Source organism: Cheilinus undulatus, linkage group 5 (assembly GCF_018320785.1).
Source record: "Cheilinus undulatus linkage group 5, ASM1832078v1, whole genome shotgun sequence".
Classification (NCBI taxonomy): domain Eukaryota; kingdom Metazoa; phylum Chordata; class Actinopteri; order Labriformes; family Labridae; genus Cheilinus; species Cheilinus undulatus.
The window spans coordinates 1,200,634-1,219,820 of record NC_054869.1 but is presented as its reverse complement, the minus strand read 5'-3'; the positions used below and the strand labels follow the sequence as shown (position 1 = coordinate 1,219,820).

Here is a 19,187-nt window from a genome sequence, read left to right as displayed (position 1 = left end):
CTAAGGCAAGGATTGAATGTTTCATAAGCTTTTATGGATGATTTTATCTCCAAAGGCAAGGATTGAATGTTTCATAAGCTTTAATGGATGACATCATCACCACTAAAGGCAAGGATGGAATGTTTCATAAGCTTTAATGGATGACATTATCACCACTAAAGGCAAGGATGGAATGTTTCATAAGCTTTAAGGGATGGCATAATCTCCAAAGGCAAGGACTGAATGTTCCGTGAGCTTTAATGGATGATATCATCAACACTAAAGGCAAGCATTGAATTTTTCAAAGGCTTTGAAGATGACATCCTCTTTCATAAGTCTCTAGATAAGATGAACCCCTTGGGGTACATTGCCCAAATAAAGTTGGCTCCACCCCTTCCTTGGTGCAAACATTCCATCAAATGAACGGTGGTAAACAGGAAAGATGTGGTTATTTGTGCTCCTCACTAGTTCCTCCCACTTTCCCAAATTTAGCCTGAGGGAATTATTCGGTGGTTCTTTGAGCCGGCTTCTTTGGTGTTAAGGACTACCCTGCGGTGTCTGATTGACCAAAACCAGTGTTGGTCCTTGTTGATGTGCGGTCTAAACCAGTGGTTCTTACTGGTTCAGCCTCAGGACTCACCACCATCTCCTTAATGTGAAATCATCTCTCAAATCAACCACTTTAAGGAGGGTTTTACTCTTTTACCTAGAGACAGCTCAGTTGTGGTTGTTTTCTAGAGATTTCAAGAAATGAAAACATCATCATGCAAAAAACAGTGTTTTTTTTTCCAAAGATGATGAGGAAAACAAGTAAAGATTCAAAAAGCAGTCTGGTTACCTCAGAAAAATGGAGTAAAGTTAAATATAGATCTAGTGTATCATACATCTTTTATTTCCTTTTTTGTGACCAACTTTTGGGCCCTGATCCTCCAGTTGAGAACCATTGGTATAAACATGGTGTAACTCTGGATCTGTAAAGATCAGAAAGGTGATGATGCTCCACAGGAACCAGGTCTCTGTCAGCACTGAGGAATAAAACTCTGAAATAACAGAATGATTGCTACTGAGGGATAAACAAAGGTCTGACCTGAAAGTAAAAACGGAGCCTCTAATAATCTGAAATATTCCCTCACATGTGCGCGTCCGCTGTGAGCGTGAAAGGCACGTGTGAGTGAACAGAGAGAGTGGATTTAAATACAGCACACATGGCAGCTGTATGAGAGAGCGTCAGAGTGCTATTATTCTCAATGACACTTATCACAACCACAGATCAGAGCGTGCTCAGTGTCATGGCAACATGATGAGGAGCTGAGCTGCTGATGAGATAAAGAAACAGAGGTGGGTAAAATCACATCCTGGTCATAAACGTCCTCCTCAAAGCCTGCAGCTCACTGTGAATGAAACCCCCCCTCTAACTTCAGTGTGAGACCACACATGTGACTGATTCTACAGCTCTGATTTAACCCTTTAACTACCCCACCTAGAAAAAAGTAATGGAAAGGTTTTTTGTTTGCATTTCTCATACACTTGGGTGAGAAATAACCACAATCAATGATTTTTTTTTCAATAAACCCCCTGGTTTATAAAATATTGACCTCTACCAAATGGTCGAGATGTCACTTAATGGTTTAAGTACGTAATTTCATACAAATACCACAAAAGGTATAATACATTAATAAAATTCTAATTTATAAAGAAATAAACAACAAAAGATATCCAGGGTATTGGATACACTATTTCAGCATTGAAACATAACATTTCTGAACTTTTCACCTCAACACAACTCGTCTGTGTGACTGTGCATCAGCACAAATGCATTCTGAGCACAAGATCCACACTACCTCTGGTGATATGCTGCAAAGCACTTCTGGTATGTGTTCAAACACAGGAAAACATTGCATTTCTGGTAATTTCACCATGACACACCCATGACCTCATCCACACTGTGCTTGTAAGACAGTCTTGTTTACTGATGAGTGCCGTGCAACCCTGGATGGTCCAGATGGAGGAGTGGTGGATGGTTGGTGGATGGCCACCATGTCCCAACAAGGCTGGGACATTAGCAAGGAGGGGGCGGAGTCATGTTTGGGCCGGAATCATGAGGAGAGAGCTGATAGGCCCCTTTTGGGTCCCTGAAGGTGTGAAAATGACCTCGGCAAAGTATCTAGAGTTTCTGACTGACCACTTTCCTCCATGGTACAAAAAGAAGAACCGTGTCTTCTGTAGCAAAATGATCTTCATCCATGACAATACACCATCTCATGCTGCAAAGAATCCCTCTGTGTCATTGGCTGCTATGGGCATAAAAGGAGAGAAACTCATGGTGTGGCCCCCATCCTCCCCTGACCTTTGACCCTGTTGAGAACCTCTGGAGCATCCTCAAGTTAAAGATCTATGAGGGTGGAGTTCGCAGGTCACATCAAAACAGCAGCTCTGGGAGGATATTCTGACATCCTGCAACGAAATTCAAGCAGAAACTCTCCAAAAACTCACAAGTTCAATGGATGCAAGAATATTGAAGGTGATATCAGAGAAAGGCTCCTATGTTAACATGGAACTTGGCCTGTTAAGATGTTTTTGATTGAAATAGCTTTGATTTCAGTAAATATGACCTCCTAATGCTGCAAACTCAACAAATGTACATTTTCAGTTCTTTACAACAACTCCGTTGTACATAATATTGTGGAACAGTGTGTTTTTTGCAATATAAAATGTTTTAACCTCCATCTAATGGTTGTAAGCAAGTGAAAAAAATGAATTTATAATTATAAAACTCTCTTTATGGTAGTAATATTAGTTTAATAGGGTGTTTAGTTGATTTCCACATATTTTTCTAAATTTTTACCATATTTACTAATATCAACTCAGAAAGTGTCAAAAATGACTTACAAAGGAAATTCTTTTAACAGATTCATAATGAAAAAACACTTAATGTTTCATATTTACAGCAACAGATGAACAGAGGTTTTGATTTTATAAAAAATTAATCCATTAGCTTACATTGACTTAATTTCGCTACTCGTACCATAAAGCGACAAATCAACCATTTAGTTGAGCATGTTTTTAAAAAATTATAAGATATCTAATTTAAGTTTTTTTGTGGTATCAAGGAATATAATTATGTTCAGGAAGGCCTCTAACATCATCTTGTGTCAAAAAAAAGTATTCCTACCCTTCAAATATTCACCAAAAACAGTAAAAGTATTTTTAATGATTTTCATGTTTGTGACTTCCTGGTTGGAGAGCAAATGAAGAAGCATACCATTGACAGACACAGTGACACCTGGTGGGTTTTTTTTAGTATAACATACCTCAACCAAGTGGTAGAGTTGGCTCTATTAGGTTGAGTTAAGTTGTGCACTCCTCTCATTGAAATATAGTGACTCAAAATGTGCTCAACCATATGGTCGACCAGGCAGTTAATGCTGTTTGGTGTAGAGGATCATCAGCACTGACACTCTGTTCACCACTACCAGAGTCTCGCTCTCAAAACGCCAAATCTTAAAGGATCAAACAAGACTGTAGAGCAGGGCTGACCAAACTTTGTCCCCGAGAGCCACGGACGGAGAAATGTGAGGCTGGATGGGCAGTGGTGTAGAGGTGGGTATACTGTAACACTGTATGCTCTAAACTGGGCGTATTCTCAGTTTAGAAGTTGGTGTACTTTACAGCAGGGGTTCTCAACGCTGGGGTCGGGACACCATTGGGGGTCGTAAGACACTGATTGGCTCCCCAAATGCCTTAAAAAACAAAGAATATTTTTTTAAATTACATTTTTCTCACTTTACACCAATTTTGCCAAATCTAAACACATTTTTTTTCCATTTTAAAACCATTTTTCTCAGTTTTAAACCCTTTCCACCACTGTTTTTCTGTCTGTTTTTGCCACTTCTAAACCAAATCTTGCTACTCTCTGCCTATTGTTGGCTCTGTTGTCCCATTATTGCCACTATTAACTCCTCTTTTCCACTTTTTAAGCCACATTTCACTATTTAATATGCCCATTTTTTCTATTTTAACCCATTTCTGCCTATACCAGGGACAAGGACTGCAAATTAGCCATGGCTGGATGTCTTTTATACATTGCATCAGTTGCACTGTAATTAAATGCAGCAATGCTTATCTATTGTCCCTGACAAATAAATGGAAATAAAAATATTTCTGCCTCAGCTAACCCTTTTTTTTGACAGTTTATATCAATTTTTGGCACTTTAATGCCATTTCAGCCCCCTTTTAATCCCCTTTTCCCTCTTAATAAGCCGGTTTTTGCCAATTTAACCCATTTTTGCCTTTTTGGGGCTTATTTTTGTCACTTTTATCTATTTTTGGCACTTCTAACCCACATCTTCTTTTAAAATATCCAATTTCCCCACCTTTTCCACCATTTTTTGCCATTATTAACCCATTTTAGTTATTTTTAACGTATTTTAATTCTGTTTTTAACAAAAGGATTAACGTTTTTAATCTGGCTACTTACTACACAAATGAATTAAAAATATATTTGTTTCTTTAAAAAGCATATGCCACAGCTTAACTTTACAATGGACCATGGTTTTGCTGGCCCAGTTTGGCTGCTCTCCCTGTTCCCCCCTAATGGATGGCCTTGTCTCCACATGACTATTCTAGATTGTTCACAGCTGTGTTCAGCCACCTTCTGGTACAGTGGGGGTCCCCGGTCTCTGGCACCTTTATTTTAGGGGTTGAACAGGTTGAGAACCTTTGCCATCGAGGATCTCAAGGATGAAACACACCAGACTCAACAATCCAGACCAGCTGAAGGGTGCTCAGAGAACCTGGGTGTCATGAACCCCAGCAGGACCACAGACTGATCACCTCCATGTAGCAGTGGTTCTTGTTAAAGGAGCGTCGGCCTACTACTGAGTGCATAAAAAAACATAATTTTTAAGACTGTCAGCATTTCTGCTGTTACCATCAAGATGAAAACAAGAAAGTCTCGTCTTTGGCTCGTCTGTGTTTACTGCCCGTCTGATTGACTGTTTGATCCTCTCTCTTTCAGGAGTACCAGATCATTAAGAAATCAGCTCGCTCTCTCAGCACCGTTCAAGTGGAGTCTCCATGGCGACTGGCGCAGCCGTCCATTATCTCCAGCATCGTGCTGATGAAAGGCCAGGGCAAGGTGAGAGCTCACGGACGGAGCTGTGTGCTGTTTAACATGGGCGATGATTCTGGAGTGATGCTACACCATCAAAATTAGGCGTGTGCTGTTTTAAATGATGCACACTTAGAGTAACCTCCTCCTTCTGCTGGACCAAAGTGAAGCCAAAACACCCACCATGATGGCTGCTGGCGTTAGTTGGAGCTAGAGTCTCTTTACAATCTGACACTCACAACACTATCAGAACATACAGAGTGGATAGAAGGAGTCCAAATATTGGCCTCTGAAGGTTAAGGAGTGAACCTCCTCAAAGCGTCTCTGATAAACCAGCCTTTAAACGTTACTCTGTGGTCAAATGGTCCATCAGAGCTAGGACAGCATTCTCCAGTATCAGCCATCCCTAAAGGGGCTCACATCAGGAACCCAGGTCTGGATCTGAGCACACTGGACCCCAACGTTCAATCAGTGTGAACCTTAACCCACCACAGATTCCAATATGACAAGTCATGACCCAAAACTCTGATATATTAGCCATCAGTCAGATTAAATCAGTGAAACATGGTGCTGTTTGGACTCCAGGTAGGAACAGGACAGACGAAAAGAAGACACTTGACATAAAGAAGAGAATTTCCAGAAAAGTATCAGAGGATTTCTGAAAGTTTCTGGGAAAGAATTCCAGATAAAATCCAAACATTTTCCAGAAAATTCCCCCCAGATTCCCCAATGTTCTGTGATGACAATGGCTGAAATAGTTTCTGGGTAAAGTCCTAAAGGCCCCCGTCCTCCTGAAATTTTCTCAGATTCAGAGGAAAAGTCTCAGAGAAGATACGAAAACTTTCTGGGGAAATGCCCAAAGAAAACTAAATTAAAGAAGTCTAGAAAAATATCTCTCCTTTTGGGGAAACGATCCTAAATGCATTTTTAAAATCATAGAGAAAATCCCTCCGTAGTTCTCACAAATTCCCGATGACAATTCTTGAACAATTCAGAGAACAAATCTGCAAACAGTTTGTATTTTCCAATGATGGAACAAAAGCTCTGAAAAGACTCTTTGACACGTCCATGTTCTGTAATTTTCCACACCGGAAGTGAGGATCAACATCTACTGTGTGTCGCTAATATTCTCACTTTTACATACTGCACCTTTAAAAGGGTCTATTTTTGGGTGCTGTGGATTTCATTTTTCCTTGTCTTTTAGGGTCTCGGGTTCAGTATAGTTGGGGGTCAGGACTCGGCTCGAGGTCAGATGGGGATTTTTGTGAAAACCATTTTCCCTCATGGAGCTGCAGCCGCCGACGGACGACTGAAAGAGGGTCAAACATTCATTTTGATCTGATTTATGAGACCAGTAAAAATGGAAGGAAATCTTTATTTAGGTTCTGATCATTTTCTTTGTTGTGCAGGAGACGAGATTTTAGAAGTGAACGGAGAATCTCTGCAGGGACTCACGCACCAACAGGCCATCCAGACCTTCAAGGTAGACCTGATGTTCACTGATGCTGAGATAGAGTCCTTTTCTAGGAATGTCTCTCACCTGTTCTAATGTTTTTTAGACTTCCTGACCTAATCATTCCTGAATAACTAATCAAACAGACTCCATCTCATCTTAAAGAAAAGAAACCAAAAGTCCAAAGCCCCGTCATCTCTCCTCCTCATTCCTCCAACAGCAGCTGAAGAAAGGCGTGGTGACTTTGACCATCCGGACTCGTCTCCGTAGTCCCAGTCTGACCCCGTGTCCCACCCCCACCCTCCTCAGCCGATCCAGCTCACCAAACTCCAACACCAGCGGGGGGACGCCCGTCCCTGCAGGGTTTGAAGACCCGGAGGGCCGCAAGGGCCCCGGACTTGGCCCCAAAGACTGTATCATCATGGAGGTGACGCTGAATAAAGGTGAGCTTACCTGAGGGAGGACAGGAGGATTTTTCTGACACTCCCATTAACAACTATGAGCTCCAGATTCCTTTAAACCGGATGTTAATTAAAAAATCTAAAAGAAACCTTTAACTGAAATTAAAGACATGAAGGTTACTGTTAACTCTCATGAAGGAGCCCTGCATGTTCAGACACCATGACTCTATTAACTTCAGTGAAACACACCAGGTCTCTGCTTCCTGGGAAAACATTAAAACAGTTTCTTCCTGTGTAGGCCCACATTTTTATGCAAAGCATTCTGGGTAGTGATGTTGTCAGGCTGCATTATTCTTTTTCAAAATTTACCCCAGTCCAAATGGCAGTAATTCCTTCCGTTTGTCATCTTTGTTGAAAGGCATCAGGTCTCAGAACAGCTCTTTCATGTGTCAGGATTCATGTAAAAAGGTCTTAGAAAGAATGGACTCGGCAAAACAAGAGGTCAGGTCTCAATAACAAGGTATCAGGTCTCAATAAAAAAAGCATCAGGTCTTAATAAAGACAGGTATCGGGTCTAAATTTGAGAAAGGTATCAGGTCTCATTTAAGAAAGATATCAGGTCTCAATAAAAAGGTATCAGGTCTCAGTAACAAGGTTTCAGGTCTCAATACAAAGGTGTAAGGTGTTAATACAAAGGCATCAGGTCTTAACTAAAAGGCATCAGGTCTTAATTAAAAGGCATCAGGTCTTAATTAAAAGGCATCAGGCCTCAAAGATCAGAACAAGCTCTGATCTTTGAGATAGGAAGGGAGAAGCTACTTGGTAAGAGGAATCTGTTTTTGGTTGTTTCAGTTGGAAGTAGGCTGTTGGCAGTTTTGCTTAGGCTGAACGTGTTAGTTTCACTCTCTCTGCAACAATAGGTGAGGCAGTTGACGCGTGTGGCTCCCTCTATTGATTGCTAAAGTGTAAACTGCCGGGGCGGAGTTTCACTGTAGTCCAAGCTTTAAGAGAGTTTGAATCTAAATTTGCCAGCTGGGGCGGTTAGCGGCTGTGCACAATCAACTCAATTGTGCACATCTGTGGCATATCTCTCTATATAAGTACACAGACTGCGCTGAAGCGTCAGCCCTTGTGGAAGCCCAATTGTGTAAAGACCACATTGGGTAAAGACCAGCGAGTCTACCTGTGCGAGTCCACCGAGCAAGACCACCGACAGGCAGCACTGCCTCATAACAGTCTAACGCAACATGTGCAACCAAAAAATACAAGTCATATATGGGAACAGAAAGAAGCACAATAGTTACAGAAAACGAAACCTGCATAATCTATCCACTTTGCAGAATGCCTCTTTTCCACAACCTTTTATCACAGTTGGCCTCTGGAACTGCCAGTCTGCAGTTAACAAAGCAGAATTCATCAATTCCCTCACTAAACTGTCTAACATTGAGGTCCTAGCCCTGACAGAAACTTGGGTCCGTCCTGAGAACACTGTAACACCAACTGCTCTATCAGCTGATGCAGTGTTCTCTCATACACCTCGCTCTTCTGGCCGAGGAGGTGGCACAGGCATTATTCTTTCTCATAGCTGGAACTTCAGCCAGTTCAAACCCTTGGACAATAACACCTCATTTGAATATCATGCAGTACAGGTCACTGCCCCAATAAAGGCTTACATGGTTGTGGTATACCGCCCACCTGGGGGTCACCTGGACAACTTTATTGTGGAACTGGACATGTTACTCTCAGACATCCCTGATGATGGCACACCATTGGTTGTCATGGGTGACATGAACATCCACTTGGATAGAGCCCAGGCTACTGATTTTATTTCACTACTGTCCTCCTTTGACTTGAAACTGGTTCAAACGCCTCCTACACACAAGGCTGGTAATACACTGGATTTGATTCTAACTCGCAATTGCTCCACGGCTAATTTGAGTGTAACACCACTTCACCTCTCTGACCACTACTTCATTCAGTTCTCACTTGGCTTACCTGAACTTCAACAATCTACTACTCAATTAAGATCATACCACAGAAACCTTCAGTCTCTTGACCCAACACAGCTGTCTGACGAGGTCTCAGCTGCACTAGCCTCATGTAACGAGTCCTTCACACTCACTGTTAACGAGGCCACAGACACATTCTGCTCCTCACTGACCTCCTCTCTGGACAAACTCTGCCCTCTGGTGTCTAAGCCTATTCGTAATACTCCACCTTGTCCCTGGCTCACTGAGGTCATCAGAACCCAAAGGGCAGGGCTCAGAGCGGCAGAGAGAAAATGGCGTAAATCCAAACAAACCACTGACTTGAGTGCTTATCAGCAAAAACTGTCCTGTTTTACCTCTGCTCTAAAATCTGCTAAGAAGGCGTTCTATCAATCAAAGATCTGTGCTGCCACTGATGCACGCAAACTCTTCTCTGCTTTTAACTCGCTCCTCTCTCCTTCAAACCCACAACCCTCCAGTATGTTGACTCCAGACATGTTCGCCTCCTACTTCACTGACAAGGTTTCTACCATCAGCAACCAATTCTCTGAGCCTGTCCAACTCAGTTTTCTGCCACCAGCTAGTGATGCATCACTTAGCTCATTCCCTCCACTAAGTGAGAGCGAAGTCACCAGGCTTCTGCTTGACTCTAAGCCCACAACCTGTCCCCTCGATCCGATACCATCACATCTCTTGTAGGCGATTGAGCCCACGATCAGCCCTGCTGTGAGTTGTATCATTAACTCCTCTCTGTCCACAGGTGTTTTCCCAGCTGCTTTCAAGCAAGCGCGGGTTACACCACTGCTCAAAAAACCCACTCTCAACCCAGCCCTGGTTGAAAATTACAGGCCGGTCTCACTTCTCCCATTCCTATCAAAAATACTGGAGCGCACAGTCTTCAACCAGCTCTCAGAACACTTGCAGAACAATGATCTACTTGATCAGAATCAGTCTGGCTTTAGGCGGGGCCACTCTACTGAAACTGCACTTTTGTCGGTAACGGAATCACTTCGCTTGGCCAGAGCAGCTGGTCAGTCCTCAGTTCTCTTACTGCTGGATCTGTCTGCTGCCTTTGACACAGTAAACCACCAAATCCTCCTCTCCACACTCTATTCACTTGGTATCTCAGGATCTGCCCTACAGTGGTTTAAGTCCTACCTAACACGGACATATTTAATAGTATCATGGAACTGAGTAGAGTCTAAACTGCATGGCTTATCAACAGGGTGCCTCAAGGGTCTGTGCTTGGTCCCCTACTTTTCTCAATATACACCACCTCACTTGGTGCAATCATCCGCTCCCATGGCTTTTCTTATCACTGCTATGCAGACGACACACAGCTATTCCTGTCCTTTCCACCAGATGACACAACTGTCTCAGCTCGGATCTCATCCTGCCTTGCTGATATTTCTAAATGGATGAGGAACGTCACCTTCAGCTCAACCTGCCCAAAACGGAGCTCATTATCATCCCAGCCAGTCCCACTATGGAACCGCAGATCAGTATCCAGCTTGGATCAAATAATCTCTTGCCCACTAAGTCAGCCCGGAATCTGGGTGTCATGATTGATGACCAGCTAACCTTCAAGCTCCATGTGGCCTCGATTGCTCGGTCCTGCCGTTTCGCCTCTACAACATCAAGAGGATCAGACCCTACTTGACAGAGCATGCTACACAACTCCTGGTACAGGCTCTTATAATATCACGTATTGACTACTGTAACTCATTACTGGCAGGCCTACCTGCATGCACAGTTATACCTCTGCAGTTGATCCAGAACGCAGCAGCACGTCTGGTCTTCAACCAACCCAAGAGAGTTCATGTCACGCCTCTTTTAATCTCTCTACACTGGCTTCCAGTTGCAGCTCGCATTAAATTCAAAACTCTAATCATTGCTTACAAAGCAGTAACTAAAACTGCTCCTGTTTACCTGGAGTCCCTCATCCAGGTCTACACCCCTTCTCGCCCACTACGCTCAGCCAGCGAAAGGCGCCTGGTACTTCCAGCACATCATGCTCCTAAGTCACTAGCTCGACTCTTCTCCTCTGTTGTCCCTAAATGGTGGAATGAATTACCCAACTCCATTCGATCTACAGACTCCCTGTCTACTTTCAAGAGAAGGCTAAAGACCCAGCTCTTCAGAGAACACTTTGCACTTAGCTAGGCAATTCTCTACTGTTGTCCCCAGTAGTAGATTGAGTCTCAGCCAGACTATTCTCCACTGCTGCCCCCAGTGGTTGAATGAGTTTCCCAACTATAGTTAGCTCGCACTGTCCTGCTCTACTTCTGGGATTTCTTTGCCCAGCTCTTTGGGAATGATCCAGCACTTGGTACTTGGTAAATAGTTGTTGTGAAGTCTAATGAATGGCGATTAGTGATCCCACATTTTCCTTGATTCATTGTTGCTGTCTAATAACAAAAAAAAAAAACATAAAAACAAAAAAACAAACAAAAAAAAAAAAACTACATAAACAACGTATATTTTAGGTACTCTGCCTTAAACTCTACACGGCAGCACTTGCGTCCAATTGGACCTGAAGCACTTGACGGCACTTACTGATGTTGTTTCTTCTTGTCTAGATCATTGCTTGTGTTGTTCTTGCTCTCAAATGTACGTCGCTTTGGAGAAAAGCGTCTGCTAAATGACATTGTAACATTGTAACATTGTAACATTGTAATAAAAAGGCATCAAGTCTTAATAAAAAAAGGCATCAGGTCTTAATTAAAAGGCATCAGGTCTTAATTAAAAGGCATCAGGTCTTAATTAAAAGGCATCAGGTCTTAATAAAAAAAGGCATCAGGTCTTAACTAAAAGGCATCAGGTCTTAACTAAAAGGCATCAGGTCTTAATAAAAAGGCATCAAGTCTTAATAAAAAAAGGCATCAGGTCTTAACTAAAAGGCATCAGGTCTTAATTAAAAGGCATCAGGTCTTAATAAAAAGGCATCAAGTCTTAATAAAAAAAGGCATCAGGTCTTAACTAAAAGGCATCAGGTCTTAATTAAAAGGCATCAGGTCTTAATTAAAAGGCATCAGGTCTTAATTAAACAGCGACAGGTCTTAATTAAAAGGCATCAGGTCTTAATTAAACAGCGACAGGTCTTAATTAAAAGGCATCAGGTCTTAATTAAAAGGCATCAGGTCTTAATTAAACAGCGACAGGTCTTAACTAAAAGGCATCAGGTCTTAATTAAAAGGCATCAGGTCTTAATTAAAAGGCATCAGGTCTTAACTAAAAGGCATGAGGTCTTAATTAAAAGGCATCAGGTCTTAATAAAAAGGCATCAGGTCTTAACTAAAAGGCATCAGGTCTTAATAAAAAGGCATCAGGTCTTAACTAAAAGGCATCAGGTCTTAATAAAAAGGCATCAGGTCTTAACTAAAAGGCATCAGGTCTTAATAAAAAGGCATCAGGTCTTAACTAAAAGGCATCAGGTCTTAATAAAAAGGCATCAGGTCTTAACTAAAAGGCATCAGGTCTTAATAAAACAGCGACAGGTCTTAATAAAAAGGCATCAGGTCTTAATTAAAAGGCATCAGGTCTTAATTAAAAGGCATCAGGTCTTAATTAAAAGGCATCAGTTCTTAATTAAAAGGCATCAGGTCTTAATTAAAAGACATCAGGTCTTAATAAAAAAAGGAATGGGGTCTACGATCACTGAAGCTGAATGCTCCTTTTGTCTGAATGTGAGACATGGTGGAGGTTTTCCTTAGACCTGCCGTGTTTCTTCTGACTTGTGAGACCTGTAGATGTCCTAAAATGGACACGGTACATATGGCTGTTTGATTCTTCCTGAGTCTGAACTCAGGGCTTTCTTTAACATCTCTTCCAGCTCAGATTGAACGTTTCCCCCTCTCTCCTCTCTGGCTGATGGTTTTCATGTAGTCTGACATCTGATGTTCATCATTTCAGAGCCTGGTGTGGGTCTGGGGATCGGGGTCTGCTGTCTGACTTTGGAGAACTCTGCTCCAGGGATCTACATCCACAGTCTCTCTCTGGGATCAGTGGCCAAGATGGACGGGAGACTCAGGTATGGACTTCAGCCCTCTTTGAGTCCTGATACTGTAGTAAGACCAAGAGAGAAACAACCTGAGTCTGAAGTCCAAACAGCTAAAATCAGAGGTGTTTTTACAGCCTGCTGCCATGTTTTAATAGAGTGAGCTATGATCCACACCTTTACAGGTAGAGAGAGAGAGAGAGAGAGACCACTAACTGGAACTATCTGATTTAAAACAGATGGATGACAGCACCATCAACCCGGAGTAGGATTCTCAGTTAACTATGATTTTTAATTACCATTAATGACAGAATTCAGTAGTTAATAGTAGTTAATACTGGTTTAGAACAGTATTTGTTTCATGTTGGACTTCTTAGTCTTAAACTAAGGGTACTGACTCACTGTTTGGATCCAGAGCTGCTTTTATTTTAAAAGAAAATGAGGACCTTTGGATAGATCAGAGATTCTAACATGAACTTGACCACAGAAAGGAGCGTATTCTGGATCTTAAAGGAAATAAGTGAACAGTAAAAATGTAAATGTTTAATGACCTCTGACTCGTCCTCTGAGCTATCTGTGAGTTTTTAAAGCTCTTTGAAAATCACACGGATGTTGCAGGTGATGGTTGGAGTTTTCTGTGTTTTAGTCGTGGCGACCAGATCCTGGAGGTGGACTCGGTCAGTCTCCGTCACGCTGCTCTCAGTGAAGCCTACGCCATCCTCAGTGAGTGTGGACCCGGACCAGTCAGCCTCATCATCAGCAGACACCCAAACCCAAAGGTAGGAGCAGCATGCTGGTGTCTCTGTTTTATGTAGATAAATCACTGACTTCTGTAGAGGCTGGGTCAGAGGGCATGAACGTGACCGCCGGGAAAGACAACTGCTCTTTCAGCATAGTATCATCAGTGACGTGTCCAGGACCCTGGTCCAACAAGACTAGCATACCAGAATTATTCTTGCATCTTTCGTTTAGTTTGACACTCAGACCAGACGTCACGAGAGGTACCCTGACACCGACCCACAGGAAGAAACACAACAGTGTTTACCCCACTAGCTGGGCTGATTCTGGTTCCATGTCATCATATTTGTAGCTCCAGTTCTTTCTAAAGGAGGGTTCATATGGTTCTCCAATTGATCCAAAGAGATGAGTCCTGTTGTTTCTTCTTTGTTGTTTTCCTCTTTTTTAGAGAACAGTAAAAAACTTCTTTGTTCTGGTCTGATGTCAGAACTGATGATTATGATTATTCTAATCATTCAGCAAGCAGCAAAAGCAGACTGTTTAGGTCATTTTCATAGGAGAACCAAGCACTGGAATCCTCTGCTGTGAGTCTCATGTTATGGACGTAGGAGGGTTTGGATGGGTCCCTAAGTTTGGGAGGTCCCCTGAAGATTTTCATGTTGAGCTGCATTACACTGAAGTTTGGGAGGAAGAGCCACCCTGACATACTGTTATATGTCCTTTAAAAATATCAGACACCTCTTTCCTTCAGCTTCTCGTGTCTCTGGTATGTAGTCGTTCCGTCTTCTCTCAGGTAAAACTCTGTCATGTTCTATGTCTCATCAGGTTTCTGAGCAGGAGATGGATCAGATCATCGCACGATCGACACTCAGGGACAAAACAAGCAAAAACAGACTCTCCTCTCACCCACAAGGTCGGACATCTTTCATTCTGTTGACATTTTCTAAGGGATAAGTGATTTTGGATTTCAGCTAGTGTCCAATATGCTGACAGGAGCACACAGCTAGAAACCCCCCTATGGATAAATACATTAACGACAATGCAGATTCAGTACAATGAAATTAATTCAAGAGCAATGAATCCATAGTAGCATGAATCTGAATATGAGGGTGCAACAAGCTCTGTGCTATAAAAGAGGAGGCTGGGGTGGAGGAGGTGAAGGTTAAGTCTATAAAGGAGGAGGGGGCTGGGGTGGAGGAGGTGAGGCTTTAGTCTATAAAGGAGAACGCTGGGTGAAGGAGGTGAAGCTTTAGTCTTTAAAGGAGGAGGGGGCTGGGGTGGAGGTGGTGAAGTTTTAGTCTATAAAGGAGGAGGCTGGGGTGGAGGAGGTGAGGCTTTCGTCTATAAAGGAGGAAGCTGGGGTGGAGGAGGTAAGGCTTAGTCTATAAAGGAGGAGGCTGGGGTGGAGGAGGTGATGCTTTAGTCTATAAAGGAGGAAGCTGGGGTGGAGGAGGTGATGCTTTGGTATATAAAAGAGGAGGCTGGGGTGGAGGAGGTGATGCTTTAGTCTTTAAAGGAGGAGGAGGCTGGGGTGGAGGAGGTGATGCTTTAGTCTATAAAGTAGGAGGCTGGTGTGGAGGAGGTGAAGCTTTATTCTATAAAGGAGGAGGCTGGGGTGGAGGAGGTGATGCTTTAGTCTTTAAAGGAGGAGGGGGCTGGGGTGGAGGAGGTGAAGTTTTAGTCTATAAAGGAGGAGGGGGCTGGGGTGGAGGAGGTGAAGTTTTAGTCTATAAAGGAGGAGGCTGGGGTGGAGGAGGTAAGGCTTGAGTCTATAAAGGAGGAGGCTGGGGTGGAGGAGGTGAAGCTTGAGTCTATAAAGGAGGAGGCTGGGGTGGAGGAGGTGATGCTTTAGTCTTTAAAGGAGGAGGGGGCTGAGGTGGAGGAGGTGAAGTTTTAGTCTATAAAGGAGGAGGCTGAGGTGGAGGTGGTGAGGCTTTAGTCTATAAAGGAGGAAGCTGGGGTGGAGGAGGTAAGGCTTTAGTCTATAAAGGAGGAGGCTGGGGTGGAGGAGGTGATGCTTTGGTCTATAAAGGAGGAGGCTGGGGTGGAGGAGGTGATGCTTTAGTCTTTAAAGGAGGAGGGGGCTGGGGTGGAGGAGGTGAAGTTTTAGTCTATAAAGGAGGAGGCTGAGGTGGAGGAGGTGATGCTTTAGTCTATAAAGTAGGAGGCTGGTGTGGAGGAGGTGGAGCGTTAGTCTATAAAGGAGGAGGCTGGGGTGGAGGAGGTGAAGCTTTAGTCTATAAAGGAGGACGCTGGGGTGGAGCAGGTGATGCTTTAGTCTTTAAAGGAGGAGGGGGCTGGGGTCGAGGAGGTGAAGCTTTAGTCTATAAATACAACTGAATTTCCACTATTCTGACAATAGGAAGCCAGATTCTGGAGGAAAAATATCCCCAAAGGAGGAGGCTGGTGTTTCTGATTAATTCTCAGAAGGCTCTGAGGAGGTGAAGCTTTAGTCTATAAAGGAGGAGGCTTTCAGTGCCCTTTAAACTTCTGTAAGAAATTATCTATTTCAGAAAAAGTTTTAAACGAATAATTGTAGTAACTTCATAAATTGATAATTATAAGTAAAATTGATCTTTTGTTAAGCATGACCCAATGCTAAATAATTTAGCCTCTTCAAGTCATTCCGTATAAGGAAAATAAAATATAAAAAATACACACACACACACACACACACACACACACACATATAAATATGATTAAAAAAAAATTTAAAATGTGCTGATACTTATGATGTACTTTTTTAGATTAATAAAGTTAGATAAGGTTTAATCAGTGGTTTAAATATAAGGTCATCAGCTCAGACATTGAAGATGAATATTTTTTTATATTTTGGCATCTGTGGACCTCCAGCCGTGTCCTGTAAGAGTCCCGGGGCGGTGGTGAAGGAGCGTCAGGGAGACGGCTCGCCAGCTCTCAGCTGGACCATGAAGAGGTTCCTCGAACCAGCCAGTAGAGTAAGATAATGATCTAATAATCATTATTCAATAAACAGTTATTATAAAAGAAAGCTAAACAGCAGGACACCTATGATATTTGATCTGCTGTTTCTTTATTTCAGTCTGGAGAGGTTGCATTCTCTTTCACATCTTCATGTCAGGAACAACGTTAAAAAGTGTTCTTCTTCTTCTACGTGCATTTTTCTCCAGCAGGGCTCGCTGAGCTCAGAGACAGAGCTGTCTCAATATTTCCCTCAGGATGTTTCCAGTCACTCGTTCCTTTCTGAGTCCATCCTGATTGGCTCAACCAGCAACGATGCGCTCCACCAGCAGAGCTGCAACACCTCCATGGATGAGAACGCACCTCAGACACAAGGTAAAAATTCATCAGTTAAACATCGGAGCTCACCTCAGACACAAGGTAAAAATTCATTATTTAAACATGAGAGCTTGTTACCGTATCCGATTTTTGATTCATCCACATTTTCGTCATCTCCTCCTCAGCTCTCACGCCGTCTCTGACACAAGCGGAGGGTGACCCGGTGTACAACGCCTCACCAGTCAAGAACACCGCCCCCGTCAGTGACAGTCAGCACCCAGCGGCTGTTGGCCCACCTATCTCTGTCTCCAGTCCCACCTTGGTGAGAAGCCCTCTCCTCCGACAGCGGCGCGTGATGTGCTTCGACGACCAGCTCAGTGATGACGACGACTCTGACAGCGTTGGACTCTTTGACAAAACCATAAAATCTGACGGTGGCACCAGAGAATCCCACAGTTCAAAGATGGATTTAGCAGTTGTTTCTACTACGTCTTCATTAAATGTTGATGGAGACAGCGAGGATGGAGATTATCAGAGGAGTGACAGCAGTGATCTGACTACTCCACTTTTCTCACAGAATGAAGAAGCTCCACCTGGTTCAGAGTCTCCCTTCATGCCGATCCGCTGCCCCTCTGAGCACAGAGCGGGGAGTTTGGCGTCTCCTAATCTGATTATCAACACTGAGAGCTTCATCAGTAAAGACGATGGACAGGTGGAGCCGAAGCGCTCCCCAAAGCTGGAGCACAAAGCCGTGATGAGAGTCAAAAGCATGATGAGCATTGAAGCTCCAAACCTGAGCCAGCAGCAGAAGTCCAGAGCTGACGAACCTTCTCCAGGACTGACCTCTGCCCAGATCACGCCCAGCGCCGTGCAGGGTGGGAGAAACCCCCGCTCTGCTGCTGTTCACCATCATCACTGCAAGAAAGCAGAGACCAGTGAGCTGGCCGGGGTTTGTACCATCGACACGGTGACTCTGTGGAGGAGGGAGGACGAGTCATACGGACTCGACCTGGAGATCATGTCGTCTCCTCTGAAGGTCGTCATCACCGGGTTAAAGCCTGGAGGAGCAGCAGACAGGGTACGCCTCATATTCAATCAGCTGATTGATTTTCATCCATGTAACACACAGAACGATTTTTTAAGGAAGCTTCTGGAGAACTCAGAGTAGTCAGACAGACTGGACGTAAGGGGTCAAACATGCTGGGGTATATAACCAAGACCTGGTCCAGACCTGATCCAGCTCTGACTCTAAGCTTTAGTAAAAACAAACTACTCAAGCCTATAGCAGCATAACCAGGACCTGGTCCAGGCCAGATCCAGCTCTGACTCTAAGCTTTAGTTCAAAAACTCCTAAAGCCTATAGCAGCATAACCAGGACCTGGTCCAGACCTGATCCAGCTCTGACTCTAAGCTTTAGTAAAAACAAACTACTCAAGCCTATAGCAGCATAACCAGGCCCTGGTCCAGGCCAGATCCAGCTCTGACTGTAAGCTTTAGTAAAAACAAACTATTAAAGCCCATAGCAGCATAACCAGGACCTGGTCCAGGCCAGATCCAGCTCTAACTCTAAGCTTTAGTAAAAACAAACTATTAAAGCCTATAGCAGCATAACCAGGACCTGGTCCAGGCCAGATCCAGCTCTGACTCTAAGCTTTAGTTCAAAAACTCCTAAAGCCTATAGCAGCATAACCAGGACCTGGTCCAGGCCAGATCCAGCTCTGACTGTAAGCTTTAGTAAAAACAAACTATTAAAGCCCATAGCAGCATAACCAGGACCTGGTCCAGGCCAGATCCAGCTCTAACTCTAAGCTTTAGTAAAAACAAACTACTCAAGCCTATAGCAGCATAACCAGGCCCTGGTCCAGGCCAGATCCAGCTCTAACTCTAAGCTTTAGTAAAAACACACTCCTTAAGCCTATAGCAGCATAACCAGGACCTGGTCCAGGCCAGATCCAGCTCTGACTGTAAGCTTTAGTAAAAACAAACTATTAAAGCCCATAGCAGCATAACCAGGACCTGGTCCAGGCCAGATCCAGCTCTAACTCTAAGCTTTAGTAAAAACAAACTACTCAAGCCTATAGCAGCATAACCAGGCCCTGGTCCAGGCCAGATCCAGCTCTAACTCTAAGCTTTAGTAAAAACACACTCCTTAAGCCTATAGCAGCATAACCAGGACCTGGTCCAGGCCAGATCCAGCTCTGACTCTAAGCTTTAGTTCAAAAACTCCTAAAGCCTATAGCAGCATAACCAGGACCTGGTCCAG

General features: G+C 43.5%; 1 protein-coding gene across 4 annotated transcripts in view; it reads left to right on the top strand.

Moving 5' to 3' along the window:
- Positions 1-19,187, top strand: part of pdzd2 (PDZ domain containing 2) — a 109,380-nt gene that overhangs the window by 79,031 nt on the left and 11,162 nt on the right. For 2 of the 4 annotated variants that reach the window (XM_041787827.1, XM_041787830.1), the window contains exons 10-19: positions 4,997-5,116; positions 6,294-6,408; positions 6,499-6,572; positions 6,763-6,985; positions 12,844-12,961; positions 13,575-13,707; positions 14,492-14,579; positions 16,520-16,623; positions 16,816-16,981; positions 17,110-18,002. In XM_041787827.1, the coding sequence (XP_041643761.1) occupies positions 4,997-5,116; positions 6,294-6,408; positions 6,499-6,572; positions 6,763-6,985; positions 12,844-12,961; positions 13,575-13,707; positions 14,492-14,579; positions 16,520-16,623; positions 16,816-16,981; positions 17,110-18,002 (2,034 nt within the window). The remainder of the gene's footprint in view (positions 1-4,996; positions 5,117-6,293; positions 6,409-6,498; positions 6,573-6,762; positions 6,986-12,843; positions 12,962-13,574; positions 13,708-14,491; positions 14,580-16,519; positions 16,624-16,815; positions 16,982-17,109; positions 18,003-19,187) is intronic. The other 2 variants (XM_041787829.1, XM_041787828.1) reach the window with 2 other exon arrangements.